This window comes from Phascolarctos cinereus, unplaced genomic scaffold, assembly GCF_003287225.1.
Source record: "Phascolarctos cinereus isolate Bilbo 61053 unplaced genomic scaffold, phaCin_HiC Scaffold_1;HRSCAF=81, whole genome shotgun sequence".
NCBI lineage: Eukaryota > Metazoa > Chordata > Mammalia > Diprotodontia > Phascolarctidae > Phascolarctos > Phascolarctos cinereus.
Genome location: NW_027555514.1, coordinates 175,488,687 through 175,515,220, shown reverse-complemented (window position 1 = coordinate 175,515,220; position 26,534 = coordinate 175,488,687). Strand labels below are relative to the sequence as shown.

Sequence of the window (26,534 nt, the reverse complement as noted above, 5' to 3'; positions counted from 1 at the left end):
GAGAGAGAGAGAGAGAGAGATGTCCTTCCCTTCCACATTTAAATCCTTTCTTTATGGAATGAATTCATTTCATTATTTGCCAGTCCCTTCTTACCATCTCTGTAACATCTCTCTTCTTCACTTCCTTATTTTCTGAATGACTTTTTAAAAATAGTTTTATCTTGTTGGAAATCAGTCCTTCTTTGTCACTTCCTTGTAACATATGATGATAATTTTCAAAATCACTCATCTATTTTGTAGTCAGAACTAGCTGAAAACAGGAACTACTGCCCTTTGTCATTCATTCTGGTCTTTGATTTTTAATGTGTTCCTCTCTCTTTCATCTTTATGTTGTATTTCTATCCAAGGTTGAAGAATAATAGTGGAAATTTTTGTCAGAAATTCAAATGTTAATTTACATTTTCAAACAAAGTTTACTGAAGCCCAACATAAAATTAATTTTTACCATTGGGCCATTAAAACCAATAAGAACATTTCAATAGAAAATTGAAACAGTCATTATGACAATGTTTTTTCTACAAACATAAGCAAACGTTGTAGTAACAAACCTGTAATTAGCTGCATCTCCAGTAGGTACTGTTTTTCCTGAGGCCACTTTATTAATCTATATCATTTAAGCACCCCAGGAAAAATAATTACAAATAGAAATGTAGAAAGTAATTAAGTCACTTTGCAATGTGAAAATACATAAATATCTATTCATTACCCAACTCTGATACGCAGTTATTAGCATCTCATCACATCTCATGATGATAAGAAGGATCATTTTAAGGTGAAATATCTGAAAGTCAGTGAATACATAATCAACTCAATGAAATGAAACCATATTCAACTCAATGAAATGAAACTATATTCAAATGGATCCCTACAGTACATCCCTGAGAAACTTTCAGTACATATGGAATAGTCAGTGAGTTATTCACTCTTAAGAACGTCTTTTCACAAACAAGTCAGGAGCCCATATAATATCCTCACCGTTAAGATGTCTCAGCATTTCAACAGAGAGATACTCTCTAAACAAATATAAGATTAATCTAATAGAAACAAAATGCTAGTATGCAGACTTAATTATATCAATGAGACACCATGACGGTGAGAAAAAGGTTGTCATTCTGTTTGAGATGTTACTTACAGAAAACAGATATGTTGGAAATGGTAGTTTCAAGGCATATCTCAAAAGGAAAATAGAATCCTAGCTTAGGGAAGGGCACAGTGAATCCTGGGATACTTACTTGGCAGGTATCCTACAACTTAGCTTTCCCAGAAGGAAAATCATACCACAATGGTCCCCATTTGTAAGGAGCACAGATTTGCTTTTAAAGTAACTCCAGTGCTACTGGACTTTTTACTGTTCCATGCACACAACATTCGATCTCCTGGCTCTGAGTATTTTCACTGGCTGGCTGGCTCCCATGCCTAGAACTCTTTCCCTCTTTATTTCTGCCTTCTGGCTTCCTTGTCTTCCTGCAAGGCTTAGCTAAAGTCTCACCTTCTGAAAGAAATCTTTCTCAGTTTTCCTTAATCTTAGTTTCATCTAAGATTATTCCCAATTTGCCATGTGTATGTGTGTGTGTGGTGTGTGTATGTATGTGTGTGTAGACAGAGAGAGTGAAAGAGAGAGAGAGGCAGAGAGAGAGAGAGTTTGTATATGGTTTTTTACATGTTCTTATTCTTCACTGGACTGCATGCATCGAGAGCAGGGACTGTTTTTTTGGTATTCCCAGTGTTTAGCAAAGTGCTTGGCACATAGTAGGAGCTTAAATGCAACTTGACTTGAGTCTTATATTAGAGAGATCCTGGATTTTCTCTCACATTTAGAAAATCACTGCTCCTGCCCCACTTCCTGGCACTTTATTACATCATACAGTGGAGGACATGGAACAGTTCTTTCTGAGAATTTTAATCACGGTATCAAAAAGGAGATTGCATACTACATTCCAAAGTACAACTCGTACTTAAAAATAGACAGTACCTGCATTCATGTCCTCCTTCAGCTTTTGATTATACCAGATTTCAACTCAACAAACACACACATTAAGTAAGCACTATATGTAAGTCCAACTATAATGTAAGGAGATCGATATTTATTTTTTTCCACACTTTTAAATTTAATATGCATTGTTAATACTTTCTGAAATCTGGACAATCAATAAAACAAAAAAAAAATTCAATTCCAGATTGTAACTTTTACCAATATCTGAGGTATAAATACATTGAAAATTTAACAATTGGCTTTTGCAAGCTGTAGGGAGATGGTTCTAGCACATCCCTCAATACCCAAGCTAAAGAAATTATATATTTTTGAATAAAAAAGTATAATTTTTAAAAAATGATTTGATATTTTATTTTCCCCTAATTACATGCAAAACCAATCTTTAACATTAATTTTTTTTAAATTTTAAGTTCCAAATTCTTGAGATTGATCTTTAGACAAATATTCCACAATGTATTTTATTAAAAGAGAGGAGAGCTATCTTTCCAAATGGTTACCTTTAGGAGGTTAGACACTTAATCCCACAGTACGTCACTGCTTAAAAATATTTTAAGTCTTCTTTAGGACTTGCCTTTAGAACGTAAGGCACATAAGAATTTAGTTTTCATTATGAGATCTCATTTTTAACACTAGAGAGTTATTACCAAGAGCTTCAACACCCATTTTATTCACTATACTTATCTCTTAATGACTTCATCTAAAGGACCTCACCATCCAAAAGGAATCCCACTTCCATTTGCACTCTGAAAAAGACAGTAACCATGTCTATGGCAAACACCTTTGGTGACTATAATTATTCAAAAGAATTCGACCACACAAGAAAAAACAATGGAACAAGAATGTACCTGGATAGATAACTCATAGAGAGAATCTTTATTAGTATAGACATCTTGTACAGACACTAGGCAAAGATAATGAGCTGGGCTCAGAATTGACTAAGAAAACAGACTAAATTGCTTTTCATAAATTACACAATGCTTTTTAAATAATGCTTAGCTTCATTCTGAAACAAAAGACCATTATTTTAATGATAATATCCTATACGTATATAAGTCATGGACTATCATAGTTACCAATGAATTAAAGTTGTGGGTCACCCAAAGGCCCACAGAGATGCATAGTGGCAACAGTTAGGCTGTGGGACATTATTAATAAGACTTTAACAAGAAATTGGTGCAATGGATGAAATCAGAGAGATACAAATACTAGAAAAGAAAGTGGTGAAGGCCAGTATGCTACAGGTAATATTAAAAGACTGGAAGACCCCCAGAAAAGAGCTCTCTCTGGGGAAAATTTGTGAAACAACATGGACATGAGTTGCACAGGATGAGAAGGTTATAATCTGCATTATTGGAGGGCATGTCCACATCAGTATCACCGTTCAATCAAAGTATTGAAGTAATTGAAGTAATAAGTTTTATAATGATAGTATTTTCTTCCATTTTATATGAATCAAAATTCTGAAAAACAATTACCTGAAATAAAACCCCAGTATTTTTATAACACTTCTCTACCAAAGGGTTTAAATTTTTAGAAGTATTAAAGTTCACAATTCCCTCATAAAGACTAGATGACTTGGTTTTGCATAAAACTTTCAAGAATAGAGCTTGCAAGACATGAATAACATATCTACTAACAATGTAACAAATCAGACAGTTTCCAAACCCAAAACAGATATACTTTCCTTCACTTTTATTTCAACTTTATATTTTTCTCAGCATCACCTATCTTTTGTTTCCAACATCTCAGTGTTTGTACTTTGGGAAATATTCTGTTTGCAAACACTGCAAGTTGCCTGGAAAGAAATCATGCTATTACTTCATAACATGTATATAATGAGGTAAGATTATCTGATTTTTAAGGTCACTCGCTCTTTTTCCTAAAATAACTGTTAATATTCCTTAGATCAAAAACTCATTTATCTCCCTTTCTAAACATAGAGCTAAAATTAGATAACAGAGGTTTCTAAAATGCTTTGAAACAAGCTTTCTTTTGAAATCTATTAATTGATTGTTTCCAGGAACTAATCCATTTCTGAAAGAACTTCTTGTTGGCATATCCCTTAGAAATGTAGATTTGCCAAGGACATATGACTTCCTTCTCTAAAATGAGTGTCACCAAGATTTATCACTTGGGATACATTTTTTAAAAAAATCAATTTCCACTACTTTCCAAAAGAATTTCCTCCACTCATTTTATTTTATTGTTTTGTTTTGTTTTGTTTTGTTTTGTTTTTTAGACAATTGGGGGTTAAGTGACTTGCCTAGGGTCACACAGCTAGTTAAGTGTCAAGTGTTTGGTCTGAGGCCAGATTTGAACTCAGATCCTCCTGACTTCAGGGCCGGTGCTCTATCCACTGCTCCACCTAGCTGCCCCCAATGTTTTTTTTTGTTTTGGTTTTTGCTTTTTTGGTGAGGCTATTAGGGTTAAGTGACTTGCCTAGGGTCACACAGCTAGTAAGTATCAAGTGTTTGAGGCTGGATTTGAACTCAGGTCCTCCTGACTCCAAGGCCAGAGCTTTACCCACTACACCACCTAGCTGCCCCCACTCATTTTAACCATGAAAATTCTAATGATTGCTCCTGGTTCACCAACTGCCGATCAGACATATCCATCTGGCACATGAAAGAACTCAAACTCAACATTCACAAGACTGAATGCATTATTTTTCCCGTAAACCAACCTTCTTCCTAATTTCCTGTTTTCTATTGAGAAGACCACTGCACTCTCAGCTTAGTGTCACTGTCACTATCAATTTTTCCTCATATCCAATTAATTGCCAATTCTTCTTGGTTATCTTCACCTCTGTCCCTTCTTTCCACTCATATGGCCACAACCATTAGGCTCTCATTACTTCTCATCTGATCTACTACAATAGCTTTGTTAATTGGTCTCTTAGTCACTAGTTTCTTAATTCTTCAGACTATTCTTCACAGAAATAGTTATTCCTAAAGCATAGGTCTGACCAAGTCACTTTCTGCCCAAGAAGCTGTAATGGTTGCCTATTACCTTTAGGATAAATACAAACTCCTCTGACATCTAAAATCCCTCTCCTCATGCTTCCACAGGCTGCCTTACAGACTTTTTGCATATTAGTCCCGTCATGTGCTGTGCAGTCCAGCCAAAGCAGCTTTTCCCTATACTTGGTTGTTTCATGCTTATATACACACTTGAGCAGGCCACCCCTTAGGCCTAAAATGCACTGTCTAATCATTCTCTCTTTAATGGGATAAGTCAAGCAGGGGTGGTGAACCTGCAGCCTCGAGGCCACATGTGGCCCTCTAGGTCCTCAAATGAGGCCCTTTGACTGAATCCAAACTTCACAGAACAAATCTTTTTATTAAACGGAGGTTCCCCACCCCTGGATAACCCTTATTTATCCTCCTTAGCTTCCCTCAAACCTCAGCTTAAAATTCCTCCTCTTATATGAGGCCTTTCCTCTCCCCAAATGTTAGTACTTCTTCCACCCACAGAAATTACTTTGTGTTTATTTATAAGGTTACATCTCCCACACATGCACACCCCCTTATAAAATGTACACTTCTTGGGGGCAAGACTGTTTCTTTCTTTCTTTCTTTTTTGGCTAGGCAATGAGGTTAAATGACTTGCCCAGGGTCACACAACTAGTAAGTGTCAAGTGTCTGAGGCTGGCTTTGAACTCAGGTCCTCCTGACTCCAGGGAGGAGTATACAGAGCTCCCATTACAATGTTCACATAGTAGGCTTTTAATAAATACGTTTTGATTATGTAAGTTCCTTCTCTAAGAAGATTAATTCTTGCTTGTCTTATTTCTTCAGTACCTAAGGAATGAAGAGGTCATATGAGGGAAAGACTTGAGTATGAGAACTGGCATATTCTTACTGTGTGAATGAGACGTGAGGTGTGCCTAAGCAGCAGTATACAGAATCCACCTCAAGAATTCCTGACCAATTAGAGAGTGGTCTTAGAAGATTATCTTTACTGAAATAGAAGACCTCAAAAACCTTCTAGAGGAGTGTTGTTGGTCAATGGGACCATCATGTAGTCTCATAGTCCATATGAATCATTCATAATAGTAGCTCAGTAGAAACCTAGGAAGATTTCGATATGTACAGATTATTGTTGTTTAGTTGTTCTCAGTCATGTCCAATTCTCTGTGACCCCTTTTAGGGTTTTATTGGCGAAGATAATTGAATGATTAGCTATTTCCTACTTTACTTAATTTTATAGATAAGGAAACTGAAGCAAGCAAGGTTAAGTGACTTGCCCTGGGTCACACAGCTAGGAAGTGTCTGAAGCCAGATTTGAACTCAGTTCTTCCTGACTCTAGGCCCAGCACTCTATCCACTGCACCACCTTGTATAAGAGAACTAGGGTAGAACACTACCATACCATGAGTTAAAGATGCTGGATGTCTGCTAGGCAAGCCAGTGATTTTCTGTATTGAATTTACACAATAGATGCTATCAGATCCCAATGGCAGAAGAAGAGAAGATAGTCTTCACATGCATAGCAAAATTCTACCAATTTGAGCTTATGTCCCAAAGTGTCACGAGTACATCATCAGTTTGTTCAAAGAATTATGGAAGAGGTGGCTAGGATGTGAGGTGCCTGAAGATATTAGGATACCTAGATGATTCATTGTCTCTAATAAGACAGCAGAGGAATGTAAGGTGAAAGTGTTGCAAGTGTTAGTTCAGTTGGAAGAAACTCTCCTGAAGTTGTCAGTTGTTACCTGCCAGTTCTGCTGAACCTCTGTTCATTGTGTGGGTCACACAGTGCCTCAAAGAGCCACATCCAAAGAATTTTTGTGAGCTAAAGACTTTTGTAGACTTTGGTAGTCACTAGCAAAAACTTAAGAATTCTGATCAATGTAATGACCATGTGTAATTCCACAATGCCATTGATAAAGAATGTTACCTACTTCCTGACAGAGGTAATAGGCTCAAAATACAGAATGAGATATACATTTTAGGTATAACCAGCATGGGGGTTTGTTTTGACAGATTATGCTTATTTGCTTCAAGTGTTCTTTTCTTTTCAATTGGGGGGAAGAGGAGATAGGAGATCAAAAGAGATATGGATAGGATTCCAGAAAATATGAGAAAAGAACAGGCAATAAGGAATCACAGATAAGCTAGACAGCTTTGAAAGTAATATTGAATTTATTTTGTGCCTGAAAAGTAAACTAAATAGATATTCAGATAGATAAATAGATATTCAGTTTCATATACAATCCCCTCTTTCTGTTGTACAATACACATTTAGATGTTCATTTTATTTGGTGGGGGTTTTTTATTTGTTGGAGTTCAAGGTTATTTTAAAATCTGAGAATTATAATCAATTGATAAACCTCTCAATTCTCTCAGTTACAGGTATGTGGTTGAGAAAAACAATAAGCAGAAAGGAAATAAAACCAATTTGGCCTGACCACATTCACTTAAACATCTTTTGGAGATAGTAGGATGAGATGTATGACAAATATTTAAGGCCACTAAAAACATAAACTGCCCAGAGCAACAGAAGAGGAAATAGAATATTTAAGTAATCTTATGTGAGAAAGAGAAATTTCACAAGCCATCGATGAGCTCCATAAGGAAAAATCCCTAGGACCAGACGGATTCACTATTTAAAGAACAATTAATCCCAATACTATACAAACTATTTGAAAAAAAATAGGTACAAAGAAGGAATACTACCAAATTCCTTTTATGGCACAAATATGGTTTTGATACTTAAAACAGGGAGAGCAAAAGTAGAGAAAGAAAACTATACACCAATTTCTTTAATATTTTAATAAAATATTAGCAACAGATTATATTAATATAACAAAAAACATACACAATGACCAAGTGGGATTTATACCAGCAATGCAATGCTTGTTCAATAATAGGAAAACTGTCAGCATAACTGACAATATAAATAACAATAGAAATAATAATCATGTGATTATATCAATGGATACAGAAAAAGCCTTTGACAAAATATAATACCTATTCATATTGAAAGCACTAGAAAGCATATGAATCAATGGGACATTTCTTAAAATGATAAGTAGTATATATCTAAAACCAAGAGCAGGCATTGTGTGGAATAAACTTGAATGGGGATAAACTTGAAGTCTTCCCAGTGGGATCAGGAGTGAGGCAAGGACGTCTATTATCACCACTGTTACTCAACACTGTGTTGGGGATGCTAGCTATGGCAGTAGGACAGGAGAAAGAAATTGAAGGAACAAGAATGAGTAGTGAGGAAACAAAACTATCACTCTTTGCAGATGCTATGATGGTATACTTAAAGAACTCTAGAGAATCAACTAAAAAGCTGGTTGAAACAATTAAGTTACAGGATATGAAACAAAACCACGTAAATCATCAGCATTTCTGTACACTATCACGAAAACACAGTAGGAAGAGAGAGAAAGAAATTTCATTTAAAATAGCTTCAGACAACACAAAATATTTGGGAGTCTACCTGCCAAGACACAACAAGGGACTATATGAACATAGTTACTAAACATCTTCACACAAATAAAGACAGATCTGAGAAACTGGAGAAATATTGATTGCTCATGGGTAGACTGAGCCAATATAATGAAAATGACGATTTTAAGTATGTGTGTGTGTGTGTGTGTGTGTGTGTGTATTCATTGCCATGCCAAACTATCAAAGCATTCTTTTGTAGAGCTAGAAAATACAGTAACAAGATTCAGAAGGTCAAGAGAATATCAAGGGAATCAATGAAAAAGTGTTAAGAAAGCCTAGCAATTCTACATTTCATACTGCTACCAAGCGGTCCTCATCCAAACAATATATGGTACTGGCTAAGACACAGAGTGGTGGATCAGGAGAATAGATATATAGTAGTAAATGGCCATAGTAACCTAGTGTTTGATAAACCCTAGGATCCAAGCTTTTGGTATAAGAGCTCGACATCTGATGAAAATCATGGGGAAAACTGGAAAGCAGAAACTAGGCATGGACCCCCATCTTGTACCATATACCAAGACTGGATCAAAATGAATAAATGCTTTATACATAAACAGTGATATCATAAGTAAATTAGGGGAGCATAGAAAGATATACCTGTCAGTTCTATGCCTAAGGCAAGGGATTATGACCAAACAAGAGACAGAGGAGATTATGGGAAGTAAAGTAGACAACTTTTATCACATGAAATTGAAGGGCTTTTGCACAAGCAAGACTAATGTCGCCAAGATTGGAGGGAAAACAGGAAACCAGGGGGGAAAATTTGAAACAAGTTTCTCTGAAGGGGGGCCTCATTTCTCAGATGTATGGGAAACCAAATCAAATGTATATATTTGAGTCATTTCCCAGTTGATAAATAGTGAAGGGATATGAATGGATGGTTTTCAGAAGAAGAAATAAAAGTTATCAATAATGAAAAAATGCTCGAAATCACTACTGATTAGAGAAATATGAATTAAAGCAGTTCTGAGATACCAACTCATACCTATCAGAAAGGCTAATGTGACAGAAGAAGAGGATGACAAATGTTGGAGGGGATGTGGAGAAGTTGGGACACTGATGAATTGTTGGTGAATTGGTGAACTGGTCTAACCCTTCTAGAGAGCAATTTGGAACTATGTCCAAGGGCCTATGGAACTATGCATACCCTTTGACACAGCAATACCACTCCTAGGTATGTATTCCAAAAAGATCAAAGGAAAAAGGAAAGGACATATCTGTACAAAAATGTTTATAGTATCTCTTTTTGTGGTAGAAAAGTAGCTGGAAACAGAACGGATGCCCATCAAATGGGGAATATCTGAACAAGTTATATGATGTGATTGTGATGGAATACTACTGTGCTATAAGAAATGATAGACAAGCCCAATGGTTTCAGAGAAACCTGGGAAGACATATGAACTGATGCAAAGTGAAGTAAGCAGAACCAGGAGAACATTGTGCCCAGTAACAGCAAAGTTGTAGGATAACAAACTGTGAAAGTCTCAGATACTCTGATCAAGACAGTCATCCAAGATAATTCCAAAAGACCCATGATGAAAAATGTTATCCACCTAGGGAGACACAATTGATGAACTCTGAATGCAAATTAAAACATACCTTTTTTCAACTTTCTTTATTTTTATTGTTTTATTTTGTTGATGCTTCCTTTTGCAAAATAGCTACTATGGAAAATGTATGGCATGACTTCACATGTATGCTCAAAATCAAAGTGTTTGCCTTCTCAATGAGGGGGTAAAGGCAGGAGGGAGGAAGAGAATTTGGAACTCAAAATTTTTTTAAATGACTGTTAAAAATTCTTTTACGTTTAACTGGGAAATATTAAACATAGGGGGAAAAATCAAAAAAAGAAAAAGAAGTAGAAAAGATTAGTGGTATCTGAATCATTTCCTTCTTTCTCATAATTAGATCTGAAACAGGAAGTTTCAGGGCCAGAAAATATCATAATCAGCAGTTGAATAATTTGATTTTTGCATGAGAATAGCATCCATTCCTCTCTCTGTACTCTTTTTTAACTTTCTCTTTTTCCCACCAATTAATTAATTGCCTCCTTCTTTCCTTGTCATTAAAAGGGGTGTGGGGAAGGAACAAAAGAAAAATAACATACAAAATTAATATTACTCTCTAAAGAGTCCATATCTCTCTTTGAAGTTAAGTATGTAACTTGACTCTTTTTTTTCAGTCCCTGATCTACTTTGTCTTTCCTTATTAAATAAACTGCTTAGGGAGGAACCTGTCTTTTCTATAAGTTACCAAAATAGAGAGCTAACACCCTGGAAAGAGACCATGACAGTGAAATGCAATAAAATGTTCAATGGACTTAACATACTTGCATTCAATTTTTGAGTGTCCATTTCTTCATTTATAAAATGGGGATAATAATAAAACTAGAACCTGTCTCATAAAGCTGTTGTGAAAATAAAATAACATATTTAAAACACTTTGCAAATCTTAAGGTGCTATATAAATACCAATAATGATGATGTAAGTCATATAATTTTCCTGGATCTCATGTTTCTTATCCGTAAAATTACCTCTAAGCACTCTTCTATTGCTAATTTTTTTTATCCTAAGTAAGTTTTCATAGGGAGAGGAAACACAAGAGGTCAGGAAGAGGAGTTACTGCTGAGGGTGGGTAAACCTGGGCAGACAACTGTAGTAGGAAAGGACCTGAAGAAGGCTTAGGTCCTCGGAATGGGGCAAGGAGAAAACAAGAGATACATAGAGAGATAGTACCCTAAAGACAAATTTTAGACATTTCATACTCTTGCCAAAGTTATTATTCTTAACTAAATTAAACCAGATCATCTGTATATTACAGGAACATAGATTCAGAGCTATCTACATCCTCATTTTATAGATGTGGACCTGAGGCCCATGGGAGCAAAGAGATTTACTTGCCCAAGTTCACAAGTAATAAAGAAATAAAGAAAAGTAATAGAGTAATAAGTAACAAAGTACTTTTGTTACAAGTAACAAAGAACAAGTAATCAAGTACAGTAATAAAGTAGTAAAGAACAGAGAAGGACTCAACCCAAGTTCTCTGACTCCAAATCTTGAATCCTTTCCATTGCACCCTGATCTCCATATAATGAGGTCCTGAACCAAAGAAACAGCAACTTCCCAACTCTGAAGTGGCCACAGATTAGTAGTTACACATTGGTAGCTTAACAGTGAAGTACCATGATGATAGTACCTCCCCCCCCAAAAAAAAATAGTGTGATGAGGAATGCTTTCTGGGATTCTATTTCAGACACACTTTGGCAAGAGAGAATTGCCTTATCTTCAGACAGAGAAATGTCTTTGAAGTTAAACAAAGTTAAGAGGGATCTAAGATGAGGTATGTTCCTTCACCTCCTATGGAGGCTATTTTAGGTTCACAAAGGTCTCTGAAATATCTCCAGAGAAACCAGGATTTGAATGAGTATAGAAATGGAGTAGTTGTATCACTTCTAAAATATGTTGCTTTAAATCAGGAGTAGTCACACTTTCAACAGCAGGGTGCCAAGTTGCTGACCCAAACAGATCGATGGAGGATAGAAGGAATAATAAGCTCTGGAAACAATCAAACAAAGGGTTTGAGGAATAGCCCATGGTATATAGATAGACAGACAGACAGATAGATAGATAGATAGATAGATAGATAGATGGCTGGATGTACAGATATAGATATAGATATAGATAAAATATAGATACAGATACAGATACAGATATAGATGTAGAGATATATATAGATGTAGATACCATACCCACTATTTCTTATGTTCAGAAATTGATCTGCATTGATAAGTTCTTCCTTTAAAGTGTAAATAACCTATTGAAAAGGGTTAATCTTTTCTGTTAGTCACCCTATAGCAAGTATTTTTTGCTATAATCATATTGCTTTCTTCCTAGTATAAGGTAACATTACTAAGGGAGGGTTTTTTATTTTAGTGGAAAGAAAAAGGAAAAGTAATTTTGGAAAAAGGTGCGATTCAGCAAGACTTCTGGGTAGCCAGAAGGCAGCATAAGTGTGGGAGTTGGGCAAGGGAATTTCTATTACTTTTCAATTTTGTTTAAGGATTTGGTGCTCATCATGTCTTTATTCACTTGACTCTCCACCCCAGGCCCTAACTTTTACGCGAACTCACCCATCCAAATCAATGAAAATCATCTCCCATGCTTTAGATTTTCAAGGTCTACCCTTAATCAATATCTGAGCCCAATTTCTTTATAAAAGAGAAGATAGATAATTCACTCATTAAAAAAAATAGAAACCCAGAGACATCAAGATCTAAATCCAAGCATTCCTTTATTCTTTCAACAAATACCTATTCATTTTTTGGTAATTTAATTGTGATGGCAACTCCCATGTACTGTTGAAGATGTGAAGATAAAGACATAGTCTCTGCCCTCAAGGAGTCTGTGCTTTTGTAGAGAAGGTAAGCTAGGCACACAAGTACCTATAACATCAAATTTAATAAGTATAATAAATACAATAAAGCTTGTAAGAGATTCAAAGAAGGAAATCACTCTTGACTAGAGGTTGAGAAGATGTAATATGGAGGTAGCAACATTTAACCAGAGCCTTAAAGAATGGATAGAATTTCAATAGGCTCACTTTTTAACCCATTACCATCTAGTTCCTGACCTTGTCATTCCACCAAAACTATTCGTTGCAAAGTTACCAATGATCTCATACTTGTCAAACACAATGGTCTTTTCTCAATCATGCTTCTTGGCCTCTCTGAAGTCTTTGACACTGCTGTTGCCCACCTTTTTGATATCATATTCTCTCTAAGTTTTCAAAACACCATTCTCTCCTGGTTCTCCTCCTATCACATTCATGATCCCTTGTTGGATCCTAATCCAGGTCATACCTTCTAACTGTAGGTGTCCCTCAGGATTTTTCCTGGGTCCTCCTCTCTCTATGCTACTTCACTTGGTGATCTCATCAGCTCTCCTGATTTTAAGTACCATCTCTATGTTGATAGTTATCAAATCTACATATCCTTCCCTCTTGTCTCTGCTGACCTCTAATCCAGTATCTTCAGCTGTCTTTCAGACATCATGAACTAGGCGTCCAGCAGACCACCTAAACTCAATATGTCCAAAACTCTTTACCTTCTCCTCGGAAATTATTCCCACTTTTACCTTTCTTATCATTGTAGGGAGCAACACCCTCTGTTCGGTCCCTCAAGCTTGCAACCTATGTGTCATTCTCGACTCAATGTCTCTCACCTGCCATATCCAATCTGTTGCCAAGATCTATTGATTCATCTTTGCGACACCTCTTAAATCCACTCCCTTCTCTCCTCTGACACTGACATCACCCTGGAGCAGGCTCTCATCACCTCATGATTGGACTACTGCAATAGCCTGCTGGTTGGTTTGCCTGCCTCAAGTCTCTCCTCACTCCAATTCATGCTCCATGTCAGCCACCAAAGTGATTTTCCTAAATGACAGTTTGGATGATGTCACTTCTCTACTCAATAAACTCCAGTGGCTCCCTATCACCTACACGATCAAAAACAAAATGGTTTATTTGGCATTGAAGGTCCTTAACTTCATAACTTAGCTTCATCCTATCCCTACCTGCCCAGTCTTCTTACACTTCACTCCCCAACAAGTGCTCTTAAGTGGCTGGACTCCTCACTGTTTTGTAACAAGACAATACATCTCTCAGCTTCAAGTATCTTCTCTTCCTTCTGTTCTCCCTTTTTATCTCCACCTACTGACTTCCTTCAAGTCCCAACTAAAATCCCATCTTTCACAGGAAGCCTTTCCCAACCGATCTTAATTCTAGCACCTTCCTTCTTTTAATTATTTCCTGTTCATCCCGTACATTTTGTTTGCTTGTGGTCTTCCCCACTAGATTGTAAACTCTTTGAGGGTAGAGAATAATCTTTGCTTTTTTTTTTTAATCTCAAAGCTTAGCACAATGTGTGGTAGAAAGCATTTAATACATGTTTATTGATGGACTGACTAACTGAGTAGGCTGACTGGAAAAGGCATTCCAAATAATGCCAACTGAAAAAGATGAAGAGATAGAGAATACTAAGGAGCCTAATTTGGCTGGACTATGGAGTATGTGAATGGAAAATGGAAATTTAGGGGTTCTGATCAAATTGATGAGGACAGTAAGCATTTTTTTTCAGATCCTGTATCTCTAGAAGGTATGGACAAACCTACTAATATGCCCACTGAAGGAGGGACATTCCCTTTGATGTCTAATTAAAGATATCATTTTAAGTGGTATGGATTGGGGATGGACTGAATTATTTAAGCTGTTGTGGACTGACAGAGGACAAATTGAGTCAATATTCAGGCTTGTTTAGTCATTTCAGTCATGTCTGAATCTTCATGATCCTATTTGGGGTTTTCTTGGCAAAGATACTGGAATAATTTGCCATTTTCTTCTCCAGCTAATTTTACAGATGAGGAAATTGAGGCAAATAGGGTTAACTGACTTGCCCGGGGTCACACAGCTACTAAGTGTCTGTGGCTGGATATGAACCCAAGTCTTCCTAACTCCAGGCCCGGCACTCTATCCACTGGATCACCTAAGTGCCCCTAATACTCAGCCTATTGTGAACCTAAGTGAACTTTTTTTGTATTGAGCTTATTAAAAAGCTGAATCATAGCAGACTTGGACCCATTTGGGCCATTTTGCCTTTTTCCCTTTTCAAAGAACAGACCAGAGAGTAACAGAACTAAGAATATACATGAGACCTGGTTGAGATGGTGAAGACAGAATTTCCCATATACTTCATCCCCTCCTGGGAGCCTCCAATGACTGCCTTGTGGTAGAAGCACATGAAAATTACATTACACTCATCTATAAGGTCTGGACCCCAGTTTTCTGCCCCAAGTTTTGGAGAAGCAATGTCATCCTGCCCAAGAGATGGCAGCCATGGAGAGGAGAACTAGTTGGCCAAGCATGGGAGTAGCTGAACTGAAACTTCCCATACAGAGAAATGAAAGCATCAAGTTGAGAGGGATTAAAATGACAATATGATAGAACAAAGGACTTTTGCCCTATGCTATTACCATGATTGATTTTGACAGGCAGACCTAATAGAAAGGAGATTGTCTTTCAAGCAACCACAAGGTCCTCTTCATTCCAGAGGGAGTCCAAGCCCTTAGGATAGAATCATAAGGCAAGATGCCCATATAGATCTCTGGGGTAAGAGTGGGACTCACTGGAATGTCAAGGCGGTTTCCTTTTTTTTAGCACTCTCAAGGTTATTTCCTTTCAAGGGGAATACAAGCTTTTCTGATGTGTCAGGAGAACTGTATAGATTTTAGAAGAAGATGGGACTCACCAGAGGGGAGGAAAAATTTTATCATTTACTTAAGTGCTACTGTGAATCCTTTACATGTTTTCTGCATCTCCTGTGAGATGAAATACATAGGCTGTCCTATACCCCACATTATTACCTTTAGTCTTGTAATATTGGGGAATCCTTTGTCCCAATCTGTCTACACACAAATTATACTCAGATGTTTCCCAATGTTCGGAATTCTAGAAGGGGGTGTGTTGCGACAAAGAAAGAATGATTTGTGGAGCCTGCCTCCAAAATTGAACCTGAACTGTTTAAACTCAAAACCCAGTTTAGTATGCAATGGGATATAAACACAACAGAGTAAAATGGAAAGAACAGTGGCCTAGGAGAGGTAAGGCCTGGGTTTTAATCCAACTCTTTCACTAACTAGGTAAGATGTGACCTTGAGGAAATCATTTAACCTCTAAGGGTTTTAGTTTCCTCATCAGTAAAATTATGGAGCTAAGGTAACTTCCAACTCTAACAACCTGCTGTGAATAGAGCATTGGACTTGGAATCAGGAAGACTTGAATTCAAATCCTACCTCATACACTTACTAGATATGTAACCTTGGTCAAATTACTTAACCTCTCTGGGCCTCAGCGTGCTCAATGATGAAATGATGGGATTTGATGACTTCTAAGGTCCCTTCCTGCTCTAAATCTATGATCCTAAACCATTTTAACCTAGGCTTCTAGGTAAGACTGGAAAGGTAAATGGGACCAGATCATGAAGGGCCACGAATGCTGAGGTAAGTTGTTTGAATTTTAGGTTTTTCCTCTCTTATCTCAGTTTACACAGACACAAAATGAAGATAATAAGTTTACAATTTTCCTCTTTAACCAACCTATATAAATGGAAGTATAGAATGGAAACAACCCAGGAATCTACAGATAGTCTTTCTTATGGAAACTATTACAAAGGACAATATAATGTTTGTACCCTGATGTATTTACATAATGCTAGATTATAAAGAAAATGTTTCCTCTATCTTGAACTGACAGAAACAAAATACAAGAGGCCATTATCACTTTTGTACTAACTATTACGTGATGGTTATTAATGTTTTTATGTTACTTTGTTTCAAAGTCAATATGCAAATGCAAGATATATTTACAATTATGGTGGCAGCTGCAGAAATTTGATGGCTCATCAAAAGTAGAAATCCCCATCAGCATATGGAACACTAATTTGGATGTATTTCCTGCCAGAATAGACATTTGTTAAAGGGGGGGAAATTGTCCATTGGGAGAAAATTTCCTCTGGTAAGAAATTCCTAAGCTCTAATCACTGGATACTTAGGAAAATAACTACTAACATTCTATATGCAATTCTCAAAGGAGTTTTCTAAATATACAATTTTTGGAGAGATACCTTTCGCCTTTCTGAAAAGTTTTATCTCTCTGAGACCTACTGCCTAGAACAACATTGGTCAAATATCTTTGGAAGATACATTAGGATGAGGTTTGGCCTATGCTAATTTTGATATCTTCCAAAAATATTGAATGGATGACCTTCAATAGGTCCATTTTGCCTGGGTACTTTTGGGTTCTTAATTTTTTGTTAATTACCAGTTTACTTTTTGTAAATTGTTCTCAATCAACAATCAGCGTGCTACAAAGCAGGAGTAGTGAATAAGCAAAACGTGATGCTGTCTACTCAAGCAAGAAACCAGATCTCTCTGTCATTCTTACTCTCTTTGAGGCAGCATAAAATACTGCTAACTCTTTCAGGCACTGGTCTAATTGATGTGCTTTTCTCAGATTCTCTTGGCCTGTCAAATCCTATTTTTTATTTAATTTCCCAACATGTGAATTATGTTTTTTATCTTCCATTTACCTATAAACATAGTCTTTTCCAGTTACTTTGAAGGGGAAGAATTTTTATCTTACCTTTTCCTAATTATGCTGGGGTTAGCTGTCACCAAATGGGTTTTGAATCCGACATCTTTATTATATTCACTGGACAGAGGAGGAAGATTGCATCTAGAAAAACAAGAATATAAATTTTGGGTAATTTCCACATTTTAAAATTCTGAAAGCATCATTCAAAAGCAGCATAGCATAGTTATTACAGAGGAAGCTAGGTGGATAAAGAGCTGGGCCTAAAGCCAGGAATACTTGAGTTCAAATCCAGTCTCAAACTTATTAGCTGTGTGACCCTGGGAGAGTCATTTAACCTCTAGCTGGCACATAGAAAACAACAACAACAATAATAACAATAAAAATAATAACAATAGTTATCATTATTAGTGAATAGAGAGCTGGCTTTAGAGTTAGGAAGACCTGGGTTCAAGTCAGGCCTCTAACTCATACTAGCTAAGTGACTCTGGGAAAATCACTTAACTTCTCAATGACCCAGATATTCTCTAAAACTATAAGTTGCAGAGCAAATACCAATATACATTGGTAGAAGTAGTTCCATATACCAATTAAATCATAGGTCCATAAAAAACTTCCTTTTTCAAGGCAGGTCAATTATACTGACCAAATAATAATTATAATAGCTGATATTTATATTGAATATTAGAAATATCTCACTTGATCCTAATAATCTGTGAAGGAAGCAGCATAAGAATTATTATCCTTGTTTTACAGACAATGAAGCCAAGGCTTAAAGAAGTCAATGCCCCAGACTACACAATCATTGCCAGAGTCAGGACTTAAGTTTAGATCTTCTGACCTCAAATTCAGTACACTTTCCACTGTGTCAAATAAGAATCTTGCTAAGTCTGGTTCCACTCACAAATAATTATTCTTACTACTTTTCTTAAGTTGTTTGGTGTTTTTTTTTTGCAAATTCTAGATTGTATTATTGCTATTATTTCTGGATAAATTCAGCCATCTAAATCAATTGGTGTTTGGTTTTTTTTAAATGTTGAATTGCTATTTAATAAGCCTGGAGGAAGAGTTAAGATGGTAGAGTGAGAGGTACCATTTTTTCCTAGTTCCTCCACAGCAACCTAGAAAGCACTCCAGATTAAATTCTGATGGGAAAAGCCAAGAAAAAAGTCACAGTGAGTCATTTTCCCAGTATAGAGCAGCTTAGGAATACAGACAGAGCTGTCTGCCGACACTGGGTGGGGAGCTGGCCAGGAACACAGTGTAGTAACAGCAGGCTATGGGGCAGGAGCAGTGGATAGAACAGCCTGGAGCTCAGGGATTGTAAGGAGACTGAATACATAGGCAGAAAGAGATCCTAGGGAATCCTGTATTACCATTGGGAGCAGGAACAGGTATTATCTGGCAACTCTATCACTCATTCTTCAGTCCAAGATCACAGTTCCAGGGCAAAGAGAAGTGGGCACAGTCATGAGGAAATAAGGACCCTAACTATGTAAGGATCAAGGAACAAAATCCCCCATGGCTGCACACTCAACCCAGGCAAAGGGGGCTGTCTTGGAAAGCAAAACAGGTTTTTCTCCTTGTATACTAACTCTTATGAGAGTTCACAACCAGCAGGAAAACATAACCATTGAAAATTCCTAAAGGATCAGGAAAACACAGAGAAGTCTATAATATGCCCCAAGGTTTCTCTTGATTATGGATTACAAAATGCAATCCTTTTCACCTATATCTCCTGCATCTATTATATAATAATACAAATGATTAATTTATTTGTAACATAAGTGCATGTTTTACCATGATCAAGATTTCTCTGTTTCTCTTTTCTTGCTTTCCCTGGGAACCAAAAGTGAGGAAATTATAAATCCACTCAGTTGACTAGCTCAAATTTCTGGGTTCTTTCACATGTTTCCTTTCCTTCTCATCTCGGTCCTTTTGTGTATTTAGCTGCTTCCCACAAGGATGGAAACTTCTCTCCTCCTTTGGTGTCTGTTTTTGGCTTTTAATTTCATCTCTTCTTTGACAAAAAGACTCTATATTGCTCTCTCTGCTCTAAGTTTGAAAGTTCCCTTGGGTTAGTGAACATGAGTATGTTGTGGGCAGAATACAATCGTGAGCATTGTAGGAAGTGTAAAGAAAGTGTTGAAGTGTCTGAAGTGCTTACTATCTAGTGGGAGCCCTTATATAGCAGTTGGTTTCCCTTAATGTAGAAGTATGCTCTTGTAAATTCAGAATTCACATCTCAGAAATGGGAAGACAATTGGTGATATGTATTACTATGGGATGTATTTTCCTTTCCTACTGATGAAGGAGTGTTTAAGAACAAAGCCCAGGATCCTTTACGGTAACATTTGTTTTCCAAAGGACAAATTTGTCTCTAATATTTGATGTTCATCCTGTGCTAGTGTTTGCATGCCTTGTTATATTGTCAAGGAGAAATCAGTTTTGTTCTGGAGCTCCTTCTTCTCATTACCTCATATTAAGTTTAATGAATAGTGTTAATGCCATTACAATATATGACATTACTATTTAATTTAGGATTGAGAGAGAACCTAGACTTATCATTTCTTTGGTAAATGTGATTCTTGAGTGAAGAAACTCCCTTTACCAATGTAGGATGACATTTTATCTGCAACTTTAACTGGGGATATAATAGAGGTATAATATACTACATATAATAATAATATCGTAATGGGAAATAGAAAAGCAAAAAGAAATAGTCTTGCCCTGACGGAGCTTACATTCTATTGGAAGAGGTAGGAGAGATAAGTACATATATACTGCAAGTGCATATAATATGTATACATATAGAGAAATACAAGGTTATATAATTTAGATTAATCAAAAAGGGAATTTATATCTGAATTACATAAGAAATGGAAAATATCATGGGGACATTTGACAGTTTATGCGTGTATCATCTCCCTGTAGATTGTCCCCAAAATTAAACTGATGCAAGCATGTGATAAATAATGAAATAAAGACCTCAGTCATGCTAAATTTAAATCCCTCATGCTATGCAAATTACATTTGTAGACACTTAAAGTGCAGAGGAAATATAAAAAGCTAAATGAATAAACATTTTATTCTTGCATAGTTAAGACAAGCCCTCAGTTGTGTACAGAAATGTAACTTACCCAATAGTGAAATAGAAGAGGATAAATAAAAGAAAGATGGTGGGGATGGTAAAAGGGAAGACAGATTAAGGGGGTTAGAAGCAAAATAGAATTTAGGGGAAGGACAGGATGGAAGGAGAGAAAGAAATAAGAAAATGGGATGGAGGGAAATATAGTTAGTAATCATAACTGTGAATATGAATGAAATGAACTGTCACATAAAACAGAAGCAGATAGCAGAATGGATCAGAACCAGAATCCAAGCAGCAGCTAAGTGGCACAGTGGATTCAGCACTGGCTCTGGAGTCAAGAGGACTGCGTTCAAATCCAGGCTCAGACACTTGATACTTACTAGCTGTGTGTGACTCTGGGCAAGTCACTTAACCCCTGGTTGCCTCACCAAAACAAACAAACGAAAAAAACCAGAATCCAACAATACATTGTTTACAAGAGACACACTTGAAAGACACACATAGAATTAAAATAAAGGGCTAGAGCAGAATCTAATATGCTTTAGCAGAAGTGAAAAAGGCAGGGGTAGCAATCATGATCTCAGACAAAGCAAAAGCAAAAACAGATCTAATTTTAAAAAGATAATCAGGGAAACTGCATTATGCTAAAAGGTATCACCGACAATGAAGTAAGACCAAAAATTTTTGCAGTAAGTTTCTCTGATTAAGACCTCATTTCTCAACTATATACTGAGTATAGAACTAAGTCGAATTTACAAAAAGAGCCATTCTCCAATTGATAAATGGTCAAGAGGTATAAACAGTTTTCAGAAGAAATCAAAGCTATTTATAATTATGTGAAAAAATACTCTCACTATTGATTAGAGAAAGGCAAATTAAAACAACTCTGAGGTACCACCTCACATCTATCAGAAATGACAAATGCTGGAGGAGTTGAGGGGAAAATAGGTACACTAATGAATTGCTGGTGGTCCAGCAATCCAACTGAACTGGTCCAAATATTCTGGAGAACAATCTGGACCTATTTCCAAAGGGCTATAAAATTGTGTATACACTTTGACCCACTAATACCACTACTAGGCCTGTATCCCAAAAGATCAAAGGAACAGGAAAATGACCTATATGTACAAAAATATTTATAATTGTTCTTTTTGTGATGGCAAAGAACTGGAAACTGAAGGGATGCTCATCAATTGGGGAATGGCTGAGCAAGTTGTGGCATATGATTGTGATGGAATACTATTGTGCTTTAAGAATTTAGGAGGGGGTGGTTGCTAAAAACATGGCATATATACACTATATATAGTGATGCAAAAATGAAGTGAGAAAACAGAGAGATCGTTGTACACAGTAACAGCAATATTGTAATGATGATCAACTATGAAAGACTTAGCTACTCTCATCAATACAATGACCAAAGACAATTCTAAGGGACTCATGATGAAAAAAAATGCTCTCCACCTCCAGAGAGAGAACTGAAGAACTCTGACTGCAAAATGAAGTATATTTTTCTCGTTTTACTTTTCTTGCTTTTAAAAAAACATGGCTAATGAGAAAATATGTAAAATTGATATACTGTTTGCCCTCCCAGTAGATGGGAGAGTGGTGGAAGAGAGGGAGAGAATTTGGAACTCAAAATTTAAAAAGAAAAGACTGTTGAAAATAAATAGTAAATTAGAATGTAAAAAAAAAAATAAAGATAGAGAAACACTGTTGGGGTGGGGGGAAGATAGGCCCTCAAAGAAAACAATAGAAACTTCTTCTGCAAGTTCAATTTTATAATCTAAAACTAAAATACTATACCCTTCATCTCCTTTTTGGTTCATGACCACAAAAGGATACATTAATCTAATATGTTTTACCATTCTGAGATGTGTCAAGAGTTTATAAGGTTAAGGAAGATATATTCCCTTATTACTTTTCCTTCTTTCCTAAGTTCACTTGCATGTAACCTTAAAAAAAAGAAAGAAAGAACATGTTTCAACTTATTAATCACAAATGAATAGCTCTGAGGGGTCTGTGGGTTTATCTGTGGGAGAAAAAAAGGCAGAGGCCCTGGTGAGGGTCTTTTCTCTTACCGCATGACAAAATTTGCTTCATCTATTTGTCGGCCACAGACACTCTTCTTCAGAATCCCACCATTTCCCACCACTGAACATTTCTTCAATGGTAACTGGAATGGAGTAGCCTAGCAACAGAAAATAAAAGCAGTTTTCACTGAACAGAACACACACACCAGTTAATAGCCTTGTTGTTTATAACAGATCCTCTAGGGGAATTTTATTGGAAATGAAGCACAATAAAGTACAACTATAGGAAGGAAGACAGCAGAAATAGCTCTCAAATTTTTAAAATGAATAAGCTAACCTTTTCCTCTGGAAATCGAAGTACATAAAAACCACCAACTCTATAACAAATTTTAGGTTGAGAAATAAATTATCCTGCCTAAATTACCATGAAAAATAAATAGCAGCTGTATGGGGAAACAAAGAAATCAAAGCTAAACAAAGGAGTATTTTAAAGTCTTTAAACTTGGGGCTGGCTCACTTGGATTCTCTTTCTTTACTTCATGATGATTTACATGGCATGACTCATCATCCATTCACTCAATTAACTTTTAGTGTCTGCAATATGCAAGAAAATGTCCTATGAACATAGAAGCCTTAGTTGTATTTCTAAAAATAAAACTAAATTAAATAAGAAATTGCCATAAAAAACATAGGTTGTCTTAGGACCTTAAACATAGTGAAAGTTTTTGAGTCCTGCCATTAAAGGGTATGAAGAAAATATTTTATGAGACCTCGTCTATCCTCCCAGCAGACACTATTCATTTGCAGAAAACAAATTGGACTAAAGAGAAAAAAATCAGTTTACTTTGTTTTTTTTTAGCCACACACCTTTGTGGTCGAACTCTGAAATACTAGTTTTATTACTACCAAAGTCCCAAGTTAAACAATGTAGCCAAATATTGTGGCTTTACGTCCATTTTTTTCTTTATAAAAATATAACAAATGTCATTGTGCTCAGATCTTTTTTTTGCATTTACAAAACAGTTTGAGTCAAAGATCCAATGTCTAACCTGCCTTTGATCACACACTCAGGACAGTATAATGGAAACTTTAATTCTTCCCAGGAATCTTTGCAAGAACAGTTTAGGGAATACTTGAAATTAATCTAAGCACCTACACTCAAAAATGGAATTCTATTTCACCCTAATTTCACAAATATACTTTCATAAGCAAGCTCAAAATATATTGAAAGCCTCCAAAAAACCCCCCCATAGGTAAAAGTAACAGCTAACTTAGAAACTCCAGATGTGTCCAAAGGACATTGAGAAATCCAAAACATTTTATGTTATACTTCTACTCATGTTGGGATGATAGACTTGTAGGATGGTCTACAAGTGTAAAATTTTATTACATAATTATTAAGGAAGGGAGGAAACAAGCATTTAAAGTGCCTACCACAAGCCAGGTAGTGTGCTAAACACTTTGTAAATATTATCTCATTTGTTCCTCACCACTCAGGGAAGTAATGTATTATTATTCTCATTTTCTAGGCAAATGACTTGTCCAGGGTCACACATCTAGCAAGCCTCTGAGGCTAGATTTGAACTCAGGTCTTTCTGACCCAACATTCTAACCACTGTGCCATTTAGCTGCCTACAAAAGTACTGGGAATATGGGTGGAAGTTTCGTAATGTATACAGAATGACATTAAGCATTTCCTTAAGAAATGTTCAACAAGAGAGGTTTTTTCCTTAATCTAGGAGTAGATATAAGTTGGAGGTCTCAAGATATACATTCTGATTTGTCTGAAAGAAAGATTCCTTCCAACTCTGAAATTTTGTGTCTCTGAGTGATCTGGACTATAGGTAATTCATACTTTGAATAATGGTTTTTGAAGTTAAAGCTGATATATGGATGGCAGGTCCATAGAGTAATCATAAACTGCATCAAGACAGGCACAGTATCCAGAATCAGGGAGCTGATGGCCCTGTAGTACTCTCTCCATCAGATCATATCTGAATATTGTATTCAGTTTCCAAAGCCAGGTTTTTAGTAGGAAAATAAAAAGCTAGAGAGCATTAAGGGAAGACAACCAAGATAATGAAGAGTTTTGAGAGAGTGTCATAGAAGAATCAGTTGCAGTGACATGACAACTATTTTTCCTCCAAAATCCACCCCTCCTTCTAATATCCCTATTTCTTTTGAGGGAATCATCATCTTTCTAGTCTCTCAGGTTCACAATCCTCAGCTCTTTCCTTTCTTTTATTACTGCCGATCACTAGCAAACCCTTATTAATTCTATCTCCAGTCCAACAAGCATTTATTAATTGCTTACCACATGCAAGGCACTGTGATAGGATTTGGTAATACAAAGACAAAATGTCACAAAAATCTACAACATTTCTCACACACATCTCCTACTCTCCACTCACAAAGTCATCTTCCTAGCTGAAGCCCTCCTCACTTCTCGTTGCTTATCTGAACTATTTCTATAGTCACTTAATTGATTTTCCTGCTTTTATTTTCTTCCCTCTTCATTACAGCTTCCATAGAGCTTGCTAAATTGTTATTTGTAAATCTGACCATATCACTCCCCAGCTCAAGAAGTTCCAGTGACTTCCTCTTGACTCTAGGAACAAATAAAAACTAATTTGGCATTTAAAGTCCTTGACAATCTGGTGCCCACCTATATTTTTACACTTTTCCATATTATTTCCCCCTTATTGAACTCTAGTTTTAGCTAAAGTTATTTAACTGCTGTTTCTTATGCACAACAATCCATCTTTTAGCCCTATGACTTTGCAGTCTTACCCACATGCCTGGAATGTCCTACCTCCACACCTCAGTCTCTTGGAATCCCTGGATCTCCTTAAGACTCAGCTCACGAACTAACTCCTACCAAGTCCTTTCATGATCTCCCCATTGATATGGGCTCCCCCTTTTTCAACTATCCAGAAACTACTTTATATATGTTTTATATTAAATTATCAGTGGATAGAGTATTACTCCCGAAGCCAACTGAATTCAATTTCAATAAACATTTATTAAGCACCTATTATGGGCTACTTTGGTAAACCTTAGGAATTAAAAAAAAAAAGCCCCGGCTCTCAAGGAGAAAGTCAGTTCAAATTTGACCTCAGAGGCTTACTAGCTGTGTGACCTTAGGCAAATTACTTGTCTCAGTTTCCTTATCTGTATAATGGGAATAATAACAGCACCTGCCTCACTGGGTTGTGTGACGATAAAATGAGCTAATACTTATAAAACGCTTAGCACAGTGCCTAGTACATGGTAAGGGCTATATAAATGTTAGCTATTATTAGTAGCTATTAATTATTATGTATTGTTTCCATCAAATAGAATATAAGATCCTTGAGAGCAGGAACTACTTGTGTTTTCATCTTTTCATCTCAGCACCTAGCACAGTAAACTGAATTTAATCAAATCTAATTGAATTGAATCCGAGTACTTGAAGAGCAGTCTGTGGAAGAGTGTTGAACGTGTTCCACCTTAAGAGAAGAGTATACAGCTAGGAGCAGAGTAGAAGCTAAAACAAAGGTAAATTTATTTTTAATGTAAGGAAAAACTTCTTAAAAGGTAGAGCTCTCCAAATGTGGAAGAGATTGCCTTAAGAGGTAGTGAGTTCCCTGTTGCAGGATGACCACTTCTTGGGTATGTTGTAGAGGGTATTCTTATTGCTCTAGGAGGGTGGACTCAAAGGCTTCAGTGGTCTTTTCCAATTCCATGATTCTATCGCTATGAATTTTTCTTTCATAAGTCCTCATCATGATTCTGCTATTACCCACTTTATTCTGACAATAACAAATGT

The 26,534-nt window shown here is 36.4% G+C and overlaps 1 protein-coding gene across 2 annotated transcripts in view; it reads right to left on the bottom strand.

Annotated features, from left to right (window-relative positions):
• ST8SIA1 (ST8 alpha-N-acetyl-neuraminide alpha-2,8-sialyltransferase 1) overlaps positions 1-26,534 on the bottom strand; it is a 116,848-nt gene that overhangs the window by 19,213 nt on the left and 71,101 nt on the right. For both annotated transcript variants that reach the window (XM_020994277.2, XM_078155181.1), the window contains 2 exons: positions 22,775-22,884; positions 17,657-17,749 (listed from right to left, as the gene is read on the bottom strand). In XM_020994277.2, the coding sequence (XP_020849936.1) occupies positions 17,657-17,749; positions 22,775-22,884 (203 nt within the window). The remainder of the gene's footprint in view (positions 1-17,656; positions 17,750-22,774; positions 22,885-26,534) is intronic.